The sequence below is a fragment of the Colobus angolensis genome, unplaced genomic scaffold (assembly GCF_000951035.1).
Source record: "Colobus angolensis palliatus isolate OR3802 unplaced genomic scaffold, Cang.pa_1.0 Scaffold41, whole genome shotgun sequence".
NCBI lineage: Eukaryota > Metazoa > Chordata > Mammalia > Primates > Cercopithecidae > Colobus > Colobus angolensis.
The window spans coordinates 4,500,233-4,515,970 of NW_012117488.1; the positions used below are offsets into that span (position 1 = coordinate 4,500,233).

The 15,738-nt window shown below is 40.2% G+C and overlaps 1 protein-coding gene across 1 annotated transcript in view; it reads right to left on the minus strand.

Annotated features, from left to right (window-relative positions):
* Nucleotides 1-9,024: 9,024 nt before the first annotated feature.
* The window catches only part of HS2ST1 (heparan sulfate 2-O-sulfotransferase 1), a 188,532-nt gene continuing 181,818 nt past the window's right edge, over nucleotides 9,025-15,738 (minus strand). Inside the window, exons 6-7 of the mRNA XM_011956077.1 lie at nucleotides 15,445-15,602; nucleotides 9,025-14,554 (exon numbers count right to left, since the gene is read on the minus strand). Coding sequence (XP_011811467.1) covers nucleotides 14,328-14,554; nucleotides 15,445-15,602 — 385 coding nt within the window. The 3' untranslated portion in view covers nucleotides 9,025-14,327. The remainder of the gene's footprint in view (nucleotides 14,555-15,444; nucleotides 15,603-15,738) is intronic.

Sequence of the window (15,738 nt, forward strand, 5' to 3'; positions counted from 1 at the left end):
TGGGAGATTGTTCCAAGCACTGGCTATTATGCATGCATGCATGTACACACACACACACACACACACACCCCTGACAGACTCCCAAAGAGGAAAGCTGAACAATGAGCTCACTCATTTCTAGAGGCTCCTGCACCTGCCACATATGGTCCTGCTTCTAAATAAGGCTGGCCTTTACTTTTCAGACATCAGAGGTCTACTACTTGCTTTCAATCTTACATTGAGTTAAAAATGCTTTAGCCGGCAGGGCGCAGTGGCCCATGCCTGTAATCCCAGCACTTTGGGAGGCCAAGGCAGGTGGATCACCTGAGGTCAGGAGTTCGAGACCAGCCTGGTCAACATGGCAAAACCCCGTCTCTACTAAAAAATACAAAAAAATTAGCCAGGCTTGGTGGCACGCATCTGTAATCCCAGTTACTCGGAAGGCTGAGGCAGGAGAATCGCTTGAACCCAGTTGGTGGAGGTTGCAATGAGCTGAGCTTGCGCCACTGCACTCCAGCCTGGGTGACAGAGCGAGACTCCACCTCAAAAAATGGGCTGGGTGTGATGGCTCACACCTGTAATCCCAGCACTTTGGGAGGCCGAGGCGGGCAGATCACGAGATCAAGAAATCGAGACCATCCTGGCCAATATGGTGAAACCGCGTCTCTACTAAAACTACAAAAATTAGCCAGGTGTGGTGGCACGCGCCTGTATTCCCAGCTACTTGGGAGGCTGAGGCAGAAGAATCGTTTGAACTCGGGAGGCAGAAGTTGCAGTAAGGTGAGATCATTCCACTGCACTCCAGCCTGGCGACAGAGCGAGACTCTGTTTCAAAAAAAAAAAAACAAAAAACAAACAAAAAACCCAGCCGTTTTCTACCTGCACGCTCCTGGAGCTGTGCTCGTGAGGGCCTGGCCTCTGCAGAACATGCAGTTGTTTTTCAGAGCGACTTCCTAGCAGTGGAAGTGTTAACTGCAGGATTAAAGATGATGAGAAGAAAGAAATATTTTATATTTTTAAAACCCCAAAGTTATCGATTTTTATTATAAAAAACATATGTGCTTCCTCCTCTGTAGTAGAAGTGTTCCTGAGTATATGTAAATCAAATTCTTTATAGATTGAGTCATATTTTAGATGCACCAGGGGAGCTGGCTATTTAAAGGGATCCTGCTGTGAATCTTTCTGTCAAGCCAAGAGGCTGTTTGCGATGCTAATTTTCACCCCTTAATTTGTCTGTTTTGTAGGTTCAGATTTTTATAAAATCTCCAAAATTCACTTACCAAAGCAAGGCACACCTGTATCCTATATTTCAAGGGTATCTTTTTCATAAGAGCTCAAAGAGCTGTCAGGTGGATTATCTCATTTATCTTCCCAACATTCTTCCAAAGGAGTTTGGGGCAGTCATTATTTCCTCAAAGTAGCTGTAACTGTCTCCCAAACAGCATCGCAGGGGGCTCCATGAAAGGAAAAGACATGCTCAGCTGAGAACTATTTATTTTCCAATTAACAATAGGCTCCGTCCTGGGAGGGGTATTTGGGGAGTTTTTCTTTAGAGCCCAGAATGTTCTTTTTTGCTCTTCTTTTTCACTACTGTCCAGATAGGGAAACCGAGGAACTGAGAAATTAAGTGCTTTCAATGTAAATGTTTAGTGAGTGTCCCTATACAAGACATGGTGTTGGAGTTGGATGGGGTCAATGTCAAGAGCCAGAACACGCCCTTGCCTGGAGTTTGCCACCTAAGGGGAAGAAGGGCAGGTGGACAATACCAAGAACACAACATTAGGGACTGCTGATGCCTTTAGCTCACCCACAGTGTTCTTCTCCCAAGGATTTTAGAGCTATGACCTCATTCAATTCTTACAACACATAAGGTGAAGTTGGCTTTGGTTTTGCTTTCGGTAGAACAAGGAAACTTAGAGATTAGCGATTTTCTAAAAAGCATATGACAGGGGAGAGAGCCAGGACTTAAATTCAAGTCTGTCTTATTCAAAAAGCATGTGCTTCCCATGTCACTATTATTGAACATAGGCACAAGCAATGGGCTTTGTGAGTGTAGTGACAGGAACAGTAAATTCTGACTTTCAGGATCAAAGAACCTGTCCCAGAGAAATGCAGTTTGAGCTTGGTCTTGAATGGTGAGAAAGATTTCCATAGAGAACTGGGAGAAGAACAGGGAGAAACGTATGAAAGTATGCATAAGTGACCTGGTTGGTCCAGGCTACCAGAGAGCTGTGGTGGTAAACAAGGCTGAAAGGGAAGTTAGGGACATAGCATAGAAGGTCTTGAACGCTACCTTAAAGGAGCCGCACCCCTTCCCACAGTGGGTGGGAAGCCACTGAGACTTTCTGAGGGAAGAAGCAACATGAATTTTCTCTCTGGAAGACAGAAACTTGCTTTCTGGCATCAGTGTGAAGAATGAGTTTGAGTCAGGAGATCAGATTTTAATACTTAAAGTTAGATAGCATTTTCTCCTCCAACAGAAAGCAAGCAACCTGGTGGACATTGAGGGAATGCCAGGTGAGAAAAGGTGCAGTCAGAATTGGAAGCTACGTTGCTTGGCATCAGGATGAATTCTCTTTCCTTTAAACAAGGTGGCTGGACCCTTGAAAGGAGGGCAGGTCCTAGCCAAGCCCACCCCTAGTGCTTCTTCCCGTCCTCTGCATCCAGCAGTGCCAGGCATAGAGGAGTGGGCCATGATCTGCATTTCTCTTTGCACGCTGAGATCTTCACAGGTGCTAATGATAGGGGTGTGTAGCCAAAGCTAATGCTTGCCTTTCAAGCTGACTCCATCCTTCAAAGTATCTGTTGTAGGTCATCCTTGTTGTCTGTCCTAAACCATGCAACGACAAGCTGAGCTCAGTGAGCACCTGTTAGACCCATAACCTCTGGGGGTATGAGAGCCAAACATTATTCATATTGAACCTTATCTCTTCTTCTAAGATACCAGTTTATTAGACTCATCCAGATGTAGTTTCAAGGTCTTTGAGCCACAAAACCAACGAAAGATAAGATGGTGAAACTGGTGGGGCCTCGGGCAATAAGAAAGCCTGTCTCCTTTATCCACCCCACTCATCCACCAAAGTTTATGAATCTTTAAAGATCCATCCTTCAAAGCAACTATGTAAGGCCATGAAGGAGTAGACTTGGAATAAGGAATGTATTTTCCTTCAGTTTCTAGTTTTTGGACAGTGGTGTAATTCTTGCATTTGTTAAAGACCTTGGGGCTCCTAGAAGAAAGGAGATTTAAGTATAAAAGTCATTATAATAGCATTACTATTAGCAGTAGCGGGTTTGGCATGAAGCCTGGGCCACCCGGACTCCAGAGGCCTAAGTTACTAAATGGGAGGCTCAGCCTGACTCAGATGGATCTGATCTGTTAGCCAGGGAGGTGCTAGGAAATCTCCCTAAACACAAAAGGAATGTTGTGGTGAAGGACTAAAGGAGGAGGAGGAGGAGGGAGACAGGAAGAGGCAAGAACAGAGGGCAAAACGAAATTCAGGGATATCTGGCGAGCTCAGAGCAGGTGCCACTTATAAAGCGAGATTTCTGGAGTCAGGAGGCTCTCCTACCCACCTGCCACCCCCTCCTACCTAAGCATGCCTGGACTCCCATGAGGTAGAGGTTTTACTCCTTTGGCTTCAGGCCTTGTATCCACTATAAAAGGTTCTGCTCTGCCCTCCCACCCTGAAAAGGTTAGACTAGCTGGTCCTGGATATCTCTGAACCCCTGTTTGCAGAAAGGCCCTCGGGCATGTGGAGGGAGACAGCTGTGAACAGTACGCCACAGAGGGAAGTGAGGGGATGGCTGGGAGGGCTGCATGGACACCGGGAGACAACCAGCCTTTGCATGGATGCCCATGTTGGATCCGGGCCAAGCCTGCTCCATACAGCACTTAGGAGGAAGCATTAACTGCTCGGTACCTTGCACCTCCCCAGAACAGCTTGGTCAACCTCCTGCCATGGTGGCTTTTGTGCAAAGGCAAGGTTTGCACATGGAGACCCTGCTAAAACCAGAGAGCCCTGGGAGAATTCACAAGACACTCTGGCTGAACCGCTGGGAACTGATGACTGGAACTTGGCCTGTACTCACTCCCCAGCACATTGAAAAGTGGACTCAAGGTGATTTTCCCAACACTGAATCTGGGAATCCTGTTAGTCTTTAGACATCACCACCACCACGAATAACTAACTGCCATTTATTGACCTGGGAATGAATTTAAGGACTAGGAGGAAGCATTTCAAGAAAACAAAATGGCCTAAATTTGCCCCTCCAAACTCCCAGTCCTCATGGTCAGAGGCCGCACCGAGTTGCAGCCATAGCGGTAGCTCACATGGGTGACTGCCATGGCCGTAGGTCACACTTTTCCTGCTGCCAAGCCCTGTGGGGCTGTGTGAAAGAGGCAGAAAAGACATGGCAAGACTTTTTTTTTTTTAGACGGAGTCTCACTCTGTCACCCATGTTGGAGTGCAGTGGCGTGATCTCAGCTCACTACAGCCTCCACCTCACGAGTTCAAGCAATTCTCCTGCCTCAGCCTCCCCAGTAGCTGGGATTACAGGTGCCCACCACCACACCTGGCTAATTTTTGTACTTTTAGTAGAGACAGGGTTTCACCATGTTGGCCAGGCTGGTCTCGAACTCCTGATCTCAGGTGATCCCCCTCCCTGGGCCTCCCAAAGTGCTGGAATTACAGGTGTGAGCCACTGCACCCAGCCTATGGCGAGACTTTCAAAACAACCCCTAACCACTGCCTGTCATAGCTGTCAGAGCCTATGCTACACGATGGTTAAGAGCAGAAAATTTGCAGTTAGACCTGGATTTGAATCCTCTCCACTTTCTAGCTGTGTGACTGCAAGACAGCATCTGAACTTCTAATTCATTCTCAACTGTAAAATGGGGCCGCTAGTAGTACTTTCCTCAGAGGATTAAGAGGATGAAATGAGGCCAGGCATGGGGGCTCACACGTGTAATCTCAGCACTTTGGGAGGCTGAGACATGAACCCATGAGTTTGAGACTGCAGTGAGCCATGGTTGCATCCCTGCACTCCAGCATGGGTGACAGAGTGAGATCCTCTCTCTCAAAAAAAGGGGGGGATAGATGAAATGAGTGCTAACAAATGCATAGCACTTGGTGCAGTGCCAGCACATAAGTACACTATACATGGGCAACAATCTTCCTCTTTCAAAAAGAATGTGTGGAGGAAATGCATTGCACCTGAAGGCTCAGTCCACTGCCCTGCTGATCTCTCAGAGTGTGTGGAAGGAGGCCTATCGGCATTGCTATGCACGAAGATCAGTTCTGATTTCCCTGGAAGTCCCTTGAACTATCGACTAACCCTTGGTCTGGGCTCTTGCTTCAAGAAGAAAAAAAAAACGCAGGTAGAATTTGTGAGAAACAGGTGGGCACTTCTGTTTAAGCCGCATGACTGGAAGAGTTCGCATGTGACCACAGACTATGGATCTCGGCTGGGAAGCACTGCCAATGATGACAGCAACAGGGATTTCCAAGTAGCCACAAGTATTCCCACACTACGTCAACCCATAGCTCCACAGATATTGCCAAGCCAGGGCAAGGAGCCCTCTTGCCATTAAATCCATCACAGTAAACTATTAAGTATGACCAAGGAACAGTGGGACCAGAAAATCCAGATGAAATGCACTTAGTCTGGGTAGCCATTTTGGATTCTCGGCTCTGTCCCTGAATTTCCTGAGCACACTAGTAGCCACGCTGAGGCTTAGCCCCCACGTTCACCTCACACAGAAAGAAAGCAGAAACTCATTAAAAGAGGTGGCACTGGTTGCCTTACTCCAGAAGAGCACATTGGGACGTTTTTCTTCTCATTGACCTGCTCTGTTGTCCCCCAAAACGACGTTTCAGGGAGGAATTTACCAAGAATGAAATACATATATGATATAATTTATAATGCAGTCCAATGTAGAAAACAGATGGTGTTGGAGCCAGACTGACCTGGGTTCACATCCTAGCTCATAACTTTTGTTATGAGAGGCATTAGATTACTTAACTAGCTAGGTTAGGCTCAGCTAGAGTTTCAGTCGTCTCATCTGTAAACTGGTGCTCTAGTCCAGTGGTTCTTAACTTTAGTCTTGGTCAGAACCACCTGAAAGCTTATTAATAAACATACTTCTAGGTCCTACTCAGAAGGCTGGGGCCTAAGAATCTGCCTTTCAACAAGCTCCTAGGGGATGCTGACACTATTGGTCCAGAGATGGGATTATAGCCTAAGAACCACTGCAATTGTTTAATCTGTATTACAGCCCTTGCTCACTTTGAGAGACAGGCACATAGCAGGAAGGGCAGCAGGGTTTGATGGACTAGGAATCTTGAGGGCTGGGGAGCCCATCTTCCACCTACTAGCTGTGTCAGTTTCAATTGCAAAATGAGGATAATGGTATCTACCCTTCCATGTGAGAATCTAATGAGGATAAATGTGAAATGAAAGCACCTTGTAAATTAAAAAGTTCTAAACAGTTGTAAAGGATTGAATATGAGGATTATTGAAAGGTTAAAGCTCATGATGCAGAGAGCCTGTAGTGCAGTGCTTGGCAAACAATGGGGGCTCAATAAATATTAAATGTTAAAAAAAAAAAATACCCCACCAAAGTAAAATTTGCCTTACTCCATGCCAGAGATTTCAGTCTTTGTCATATATTAAAATAAGAAAAGGTAATAAACTTGTAACACATGCAGTTCATATTCCAATCGTGGGTGGCAAGGACCTCCTTCCTGGCTTCTGATCCAATTCATTATTCGAATCTCCACTACTTAATGTGGAACCACTGTGGATCTTGATAAGAGGAAAAGGCTGGGCTCTGTTTCCACTTTGCTCTTGGCAGTCCTCAGGCCTCCAGTATAACTTTCTTAGAAAATGAATAGGGCTGGCTCCCAGAGAGCCTAATCTAATCTCATCTTGTCCACTCAGAAGATCCATATCAAACATTACAGACTGTCTGACTGCAGGACTACAGCAGGAAGGGGCATCTAATTCCATCTGGATTTGGATCAGTGATTAAACGATCAAGTGAGAGCCATTAGCATGGTAGAAATAGAAAAGCAAAATATAACTGGCCTACTTCTTAAACATTGTTCTCATCTAAGGTGTTATTCAAAGAGCCCCCACACGAAACAAAGAGCAAGCCTGCGAGAGAGTTTAAAGTCCACAGCCTCCTTTAAAAACAGGCATGAATGGATCAACATGCTGCATTTTCACTGTTTATGGGCATGACAGTCTGATCAGATAACCATGCTATGCCTAGAGACCTAATTAGTAATCCTCTGGCGAATTTTAAATTACTTTTAAAGGAAAAAAAATATGTCTCTGGTAACTCTTGGTTGAATAAAATGTCACTCATTTCTGATCAGCCATTTTCAGAAAGGCTCTGCCCGCTTCAAATGGAATTACGGGTGAGTTCAGTTACCCAGAAAAGGTATATTTCAGCTAATCAATTTTGAGAGATCTAACAGTTTCAAACACCTAAGACTGAAACCTCTACATTGTTTTTGTTTTACAGCACAACCTGGTTGCCTTATCAAGAGGGCACCCAGAACCATCAAAATGGATACAAATGAAATGTTATTGCCACAAGCACTTTAAATGCATCTCTCAAGATGCTACATGAAATACCCAGATTTAGGTCAAATTGGTTCAATTTGTGAAAGCAAAACAAAGTTCAGAAGCCAGATCAGTTAGGGACTGTAGGTCTACTCTTTACCAGATTTTAATATTTAATTAGATACAGGTTAAAGCTTTGATACTTTAAGGCGGCACATGCTTAAAAAAATCACAAATTAGCAAGTTTGACGGTTCTTTGATGTTAAGTTTCTACTAAGAGACTGAGTGATTTTAAATTGGAAAGAAAGGAGAGCGGAGGGAGAGGAAGAAAGAAAAGAATGAACTGATTCTACAATCCCAGAATAATCACTCTTGGATCTGCTGCTCAGGGAGAGAAATTTCTAAACATTCTTACAGTTCAAAATACTTAGGTTGCCTGTCTCATGGAGGGCGTACTTAGCAAGAAAACCTAGACAGGGGTCAGTTATTGCACTTACAGCTCATCCTTTTCCAGCATCACCGATAAGACAGGCTGAAGGCTCTACAAATCTAGTTGCCCACACCCTTGATCTAAAAGAAAATTAACCCATATGTTTTATCTATTTCCCTGTAAATGCTGTCAGTGCTAATGATGTGAAACATTTCCAGGCAAGACTTTCATTTTTACACTTCAGATTGAGAGAAGTAGAGGTAGAGACTTGGAGTTGGTATGTTTCATTAGAAGCCTTCATGATCAAACCAGAGGACATCAGAAAAGTTTCTAGGGGGTTCTTTCTAAACTCTAACCCAGGTCACAAAATCTGGAAGAGCAAAAGAGGCAAGGAAGCCAAACATCTGATAGGGAGATAGTGAATTCCTTCTTTGCGATCCTAGGTTCTTCGGGAAAACGCTAGTCCGTTTTATAAGCTTTGACATAGGAAGTAATCATCATTGCCTAATTGAGGCAAAAGCAAGGGGTGCTGAAAATTTGCACAGATGCATTTAAGTTATGAACACAAGTTAATGCCTTCATTCCCCATTTATTGATTATATCCCACCTGTCACCAAATGTTGGCGTTTCTGGCCCTGAGATCTGTCTGCTTCTCCCCAACCTTGTCTCTACTTTTCTTGACAACTGCAGTCAGGTCCTCAGAGGTTTTCATGTTCTCAGTTTTTAGCTTGAGAGCCTATTGTTTACACTGCTGCTGTCCTTTCTGTTCAAAGAGTGCAAATCATTTTACTCCTGGGATCCTGAGTTTTATGTGTGTACTACTTAGCAGTCCTTACTGTTCAAATATACTAAGATATGAACTCCGTCACTTCTGGAATAAGCAAGTCCTATCTTCTTTAGAACAGTCAGCATTTCCCCCCTTTAATCTGTACAAAAGAGTGATTTGTATGTGGAAAGAACAGCAAGAATCAGAACCAGGAATATCTATGCTACAGGTACATAAGTGAGGCGGTATTAACATAATCAGTAAAAAGTACATTCAAAAATATTTATAAAAATATCATTTATGAAATGACAAAACTAGTATTCTGCAGGGTGATAACGGCACATCAGCTTGGTAACACTATTCCAGCACAGCATGTAAATACCAGCAGTTATTAGCCTACCCTGCCCAGTACTTTGCATACATCATGCCCAACCTTTGCAACAATCCTGTTATCTCCATTTACTGATATCACATTGCTAAATGCAGATCCCTTTGACTCTCAAGCCATGTTCTTTGTTCTGTCACTGCAAGCACACACCAAATTCTTTTAAGAAAATTCATCACTGAACTGGTATTTTATCAACCCAATATCATATAATATAAATAGAATCAATCAAGCATTGCTCAAAACAATGAGCCAGTGGCTAAGAATTGAAAATCAATGTAATTGAGACTTTCTTTTTTAAGGGCAAAAAAAAAAAATCAGAAATGTGTGTTCTAAAAAAAATTATGGACATGTCCAAACTGTGCCATAAATGTTAGATTAAGTTACTTTCAAATTTCTTTTTTATTCTAATAGCCCTTTCTCTATTTTTCTTTTTTCTTCTAATTAAGTATGTACTTTGTAAGTTTTCTATCTGAAATGTTATTACCAGCGATGAAATACAACGCAAAAGCAGCAGAGACGTGTCAGTCCAGATAAAATATTGTCACAAGCCATAAAATCATTAAAAACCAATGATGATGCATGCTTTTCTGATGGCAACTCTACCTGAGAGTTGACACTGAACACTGAGTCAGCTTGGAAAATGTCCATCAGTGTCAACGCTACAAAAGAAAATATTAAAACAGGACACCAAACCATTTTTCCCCTTCCCACTAAGTGTTTATTTTATAGCTTTTGCATCAGGTAGTCAACTGAAACACTTCAACATCAGAAAGCTGGCAGAATGTTAAGGAAAAGGAGTGATTATCTCTCCAACAGATGTGACAAAATGGTTTCAAGTTGGAAACAGAATTGCATAAATGAATCAACTGAATGGAGTAGGGGAGGGCAGGAGCGAGTAGAAAGTAGTAAGCATCTTCCAACAGGACTATGAGGAAAAAAAAGGCACTGTTGAGCTGTGTATTTATAAAATAAAAGTCAAAATACGCAATCCATGTTTCCAAAATTACATTCAACACTGCTTCAGAGATGCTCACATACCTCTCAATAGAAAGCTACAAAAACTGTCTAAAAAATGAGAGAGACAGCATCAATGTCCCCACACAGGCTTAACAGTAATGTATTTTAAAGAGTTCATCACCATCAGGGTCCATTTTATAAATAGTACTGCAAAGGCCACAAAGCTGCATGAAATTACAGGATAAATCTGACTAAATGATCATTCATTTCAATCTCTAAAATTCCTGCTCCAAGTAATCAGAAAGTAAGCTCCACTCCAGAGGAGCTGAATTGGCAGTGGATTTGAAACAGGGTTGCTTTTCTCCTCAGAAGGCTGCCTAAAGAGCAGTTTAGTTGGCATCATACAGCAACTCTGCATAGGGTAAATGGATGCAAAACCGTAACAGCAACTTTTCTGCTTCCTCTGAAAGTAAACAATGCTAATTTATGAAGAGGTCAACTCAAATCATAAAGGAGAAGCACCTGGGCCTCTTAAAGGCAAACTACATAAAACGTTACAAGGCGCTTCTCATAATAAGGATTCTAGGACCATAGGTGTGTTTGGGAATGACCAATGGGAAAATCCAGTGAGATGATTTACACAGATGTTCTCTATGTAGATTTGAATTTAAATTAAAATGCCAGCTATGCATTTGGGAACCCGCCTTTAGTTAAATTCTCTAGTGCTTTCAGAATTATTTGATTTTATTAAAAAAGAGAGAATCATTGTCTACAAACTATTTTCTTTCTAACAATGCAAATACAGTAAGCAAATCATCTGCAATATCAAAATATTGTTTGTAAATCACTGATGGCACCAACGATTTTAGGAATTTCCAATAGGACACATATTGAGAAAAAGCAACAGATTAGAGGCGTTAACCAAATTTTAAGATCAGAAAATAAAATTATAAAAATCAGTAAGTTTAAACTATCTAATTTTCAATAGTTTAAATCCAATCATCAGGAATTCAGAAGCACCCAATATGTTTGAAGTTGCACAAATGCACATGGATGACAGGAAAGTAATCCCCATGCAATATCTTAAGTGTTGCTATCAGATATATTTAAGTGCTACTTTACAGATTAAAGCTGGGTAAAATCAAAATATATTTTACTTCCCATTAGATTTTAAAACAATCACAATAATTTATCAACAGTTGCCATTTCACAGCAATTAGAAAACAGGAGTTGATACAAGTTGAACAGAAAGGTATCTTTTCCTCTTTTAGGAAATAAACATATATATATATACATATATATATATTTCACATACACACATAACATTATCTTTAAAATTCCAAGTGGTTAATTTACTTTTGTATTATAAAAAAATTATCTCCCTATGGTCAAAATACTGAAAGAGCGCAAAGGCTGAAAAAAGAAAACCACATTTGCCACTTTAAAAAAATACATTATTGTCTCAGTGCTTCTATTTATTTAACTGATTATAAAGTATTATGACTCCTAGTACTGTACTGGACCTGATGGAATTAAATCCACCCCTTTCTCAGTCTCCAGAAAGGATACTTCTAACCCACCCTAAAATATGGTAAAACAAAATGTTAAACTGGGAAAGAAAACATGCCCACCTGGAAACAATATAAGTCATAAAAGTTTATGAATCTGTGCGAGAGACTACATGAATCAGAAAGCAATTCTTTGGCTATGTTAGGAGCTTTTAGAAGTATATAAACTCTTTTAGGCCTCTAGAGTACAGATACAAAGATAATTTCTCCATAAATAATTATTTAGCCAGTGCAATGGTTGGTAGCCCATGGTCTGCATCTGGGATGTCTTCTGTTTTTGTAAATAAAGTTTTATTGGAACATAACCGTGCTCATTTGTTTACATAATATCTATTGCTGCTTTTGTGGTACAATGGCAGGGTTGACTAGCTGTGACAGAGACCATATGGCCTGCAAAGCCTAAAACATTTACTCTCTGGTCCTTCCACAGAAAGTTTACTGACCTCCTGATCTAGTTCACAAAGTACTGCTCTAGTTACCTAAAAGAGTTAATGCACCTCAAGAAGATTAGGGCATGTGGTGCAAGAGTAACTTGCATACTGGGGTTTGTTCATTAGCAGGTAATGTCAAACCCCACCCTGAAGTGGTGCTTTACTTTTGGGCAAGGAAATAATTTGTATACATTTTCAGGAAATACCTATAAAAATCAATTTGAAAAAAGAAAGGAAAGAAAAAAGCCAAATAATAAAAATAAAAAGCCTGGCTATGTTCTTTTAATACTTTCATATTATATTATTGTGAGGAAAGGGTACTAAAATGATTCTTCCTGTCATTCTTTTAGTTTTTCTTTAGTTTGTTTATAAATGTTTTCTCATAAGAAGTGTTCCCTCATGCCCTCCCATAACTTTTAAGGCAATCTACCTAAAATGCTTACAGTCTGTGAAGCCTTGTTCAGAAATATTTAGTTAAACCATAGGTATAAAATAGCTACCATTTCTGAATAGTAATGTAAAATAAAAACAGAAACATCTTTCAAATTTGAAGAGCAAAGTTTCCCTGACCCTAGTCAGCTAACAAAGCCTATTTCTAACAGGGAATTTCCTAAACTCAAGCAGCTGCTCATGAAGCTTTGAGTTCACAGGTGTTTCGTATTTCAATCGTTGCTGAAACATGGAAGATAAAACACTGAGAGGATATTTATCAAACACAAATTTATATCAAGATTAACTTTTTCAACCAGCTTACAAGCAGACTTTTCCCTTTCTTTGTTAAAAAAGGAATGCTATGAAACTATATGTTAAAGATGTTTCTATAATAATACCTTACATTTATATAGCGCTTTACAATTTTCAAAGTGCTTTCACATGCCATCTCATTTAATCCTCACAACAGCCCTGTGAGGTAGGTACAGCAGGTATTATTATCCTCATTTCAAGATGAGGAAATTGAGGCAAAGAGAGGTTAAGTGACTTGCCCAAGATCACACAGCTGGTAAGTGGTAGAGCTAGGACCTGAAATCAAGTTTTTTGACTCCTTGTCCAGTACTCTTTCCACTGCAATTACTGCCTCAAGTTATGAATAATGAACTGTGTATCAAAATTGAAAGCTTATTGAAGTTCATTTCAGTGATGCCTTAACAGTAAAGTTAAATGAGAAATACAAGAACAGTAGGTCTGATGGTTTTACTTGACATAAAATTGGTGCAAAACCACTTTTGTCTAATTACTTGTAACCTTTTGGTCCAAATACATAAAATATGCAATATTTACAGCATTTTCCTTTTTTTGTAAATGCAATGCTTTAAAACACATTATAAAGCACCTTAGTAAAAATAGTCTACAGGTAAAAGTACAGAAGAAGTAGGAAAATCCTACCCATACCACAGCTCACTAATGGAGTCATAATACGGAGTCACCGATATCTCAGTGTACAGCTTTACAAATAACCCATGGAGAAACAAATACCAAACTTACTTTTCTGATATTAATGTGTGAAAATCTTAACTAAAACTTCAGACAATCTCAGTATTCTTTGAAGTATCTTCCCAATATTAGACATTGAGGAGACAGGAATGAGAAATACTGCTTTGATGCTTTATCTTTTTACCATATTAGTCATGATTTAAATTGATTTTTAACACTAATCAGCATTTAAAAAATTAAAACCACCTACATAAATATGGGCAAATCCAACTACAGCAGAAACATTTCTTAGCAAATATGATTAAACATTCCAATAAATTTCATGAGACATGACTCACAAAAACAAAGTACACACTGCCAAACAGTTATTAACACAATTCAGTAGAGGTGTATAACCCAAACCCTCAGTGAAGGCAGAAGAGGCAAATGGACTCATCTTCATTCATGGTTAGTTGAAAAAATGCTTTATCAAAAATCAGAGTATCAGAACCTTTTCTGAAATTGTATTTAGCTTTTTGATTAGACCTGCCATGAGTTCATTTTAGGTGATGTATATTTTCTCCCAGGCAGGAGGTTATAACTTTCACCAAAGTTGAGCCAGGAAAAATAAAAATGCCTGAAACTTAAACTTAGAACACTGACATACCAGCCAGTATCTACTTCCTTGACGTTACTGTGTGTTTCCTAATTTGGCTCGATATAAACTGTCATATACACCTACTGTCAGCAATCCAGACTGTGGAGCTGAGAACAAAGGTGAAGATAGGGTCAAATTTTAGTTCAAGAATCCAATAGTCACACCTTATACTCAGTTTGACTTAGGGTAAATCTTTTCATAGAAAAAGTTTTGTGCGAGGATGTAGAGGTCTCCATCTTTTTCTCGAACAGCATGGGCTCTGATGAATTGGAACTGCTCTAGTGCAAATTCATAGAACTCATTCTCCATTTTCCAAATATCAGATTGCTGTAGTTTTGCAATGGTTTGTTTAGTGGGGAGTTTCTTCTCTGTGGTTTTCCTAAGATGAGATTTCTTTCCTACTTACAAAGGGGAAAAAAAAGGAAAGGTAAATAATTCTTGGAGAACACACAAAAGGTCAATGCCTCTTTATTTGAAGAGGTGGTTAATATGACATATTAAAGAATAGGTAACATAAATGTCTTATATAATTCAGGTAAAAATGGAGCCTTGATCATACTAGAGCCATGATTCAGTCCTTTAGAATGTAAATCCTCAACCTAGTAAAGACTTAATGAAATGTCAAATAGTAAAGTAAGGATTGGCACACAGTAAAGTGTAGGCTGTCACCTCACACACTATATTCTCAAGTGCTTGGTGCTCTGAGACTAGTTCATTTCTGATAAAATATCTATTGCCAAACTGTATTCTATTTTCTCATAATCTATATTCTCTAAAATTATGTTAGAAGCTAGGGCATACGCATCCTCAAGGAAAGAGTTCCTATAGCTGCATCTTATCAAGCAACAGCAAAAAACAAAACAAAACAAAACAAAAACACAATTAACTTACCACTTTCAGATACGTAATACAGCTGAGGCTGCTGAAACATGGCTTAGGCATACTTTAGTTCCACTATCCCACCTCTACTTCAAAATGGTAGTAGGCAGGACTAATACACAGGCCTAATGTTTGATATCTGGCAAGAAATGTATTGAATACTATACATTTCTAAGGCTGGTTCTGTAGTTTGTATCATTCCACTATTTCTACAGTGCCTTCTAATTTTCACCTAATTCACAGTTATTCAATAGAAAATAGTGAGCAGAAACAGACAAGATACCTGCCTTTCTGGAGTTATCTGTCGTTGTTTCACTGAAGAAACTTCAAGTCATATATTTACGAGTTGCAAACAAACAAAAAAAAGAAACCAAAGAAAGTTTTAAAAAGAAACCCTTCCTTTATATACCTGTGCGATAGAGTTCAGTAGCACCCCTGAAAAACCGGGGCAATGCTGCCTCCAATAACATGATAAAATCTTCAAGTTCTTCAGTAACTCCCACCAGAAAGTATTCATTAACTAGGTTATACTTGGCTTGATCCATAGCCCACCTGCTTCCCACATTCCTGAAACCAAAGAAAAGGAATTAAAACCTGGTTGTGAAATCTGCTGAGTGTTTTTGGTGACTTTGACACCACATATTACAGAGAAAATAGATAAACACATGTATATCCAAAGTCTCAATGCCCTTTTATTACCATC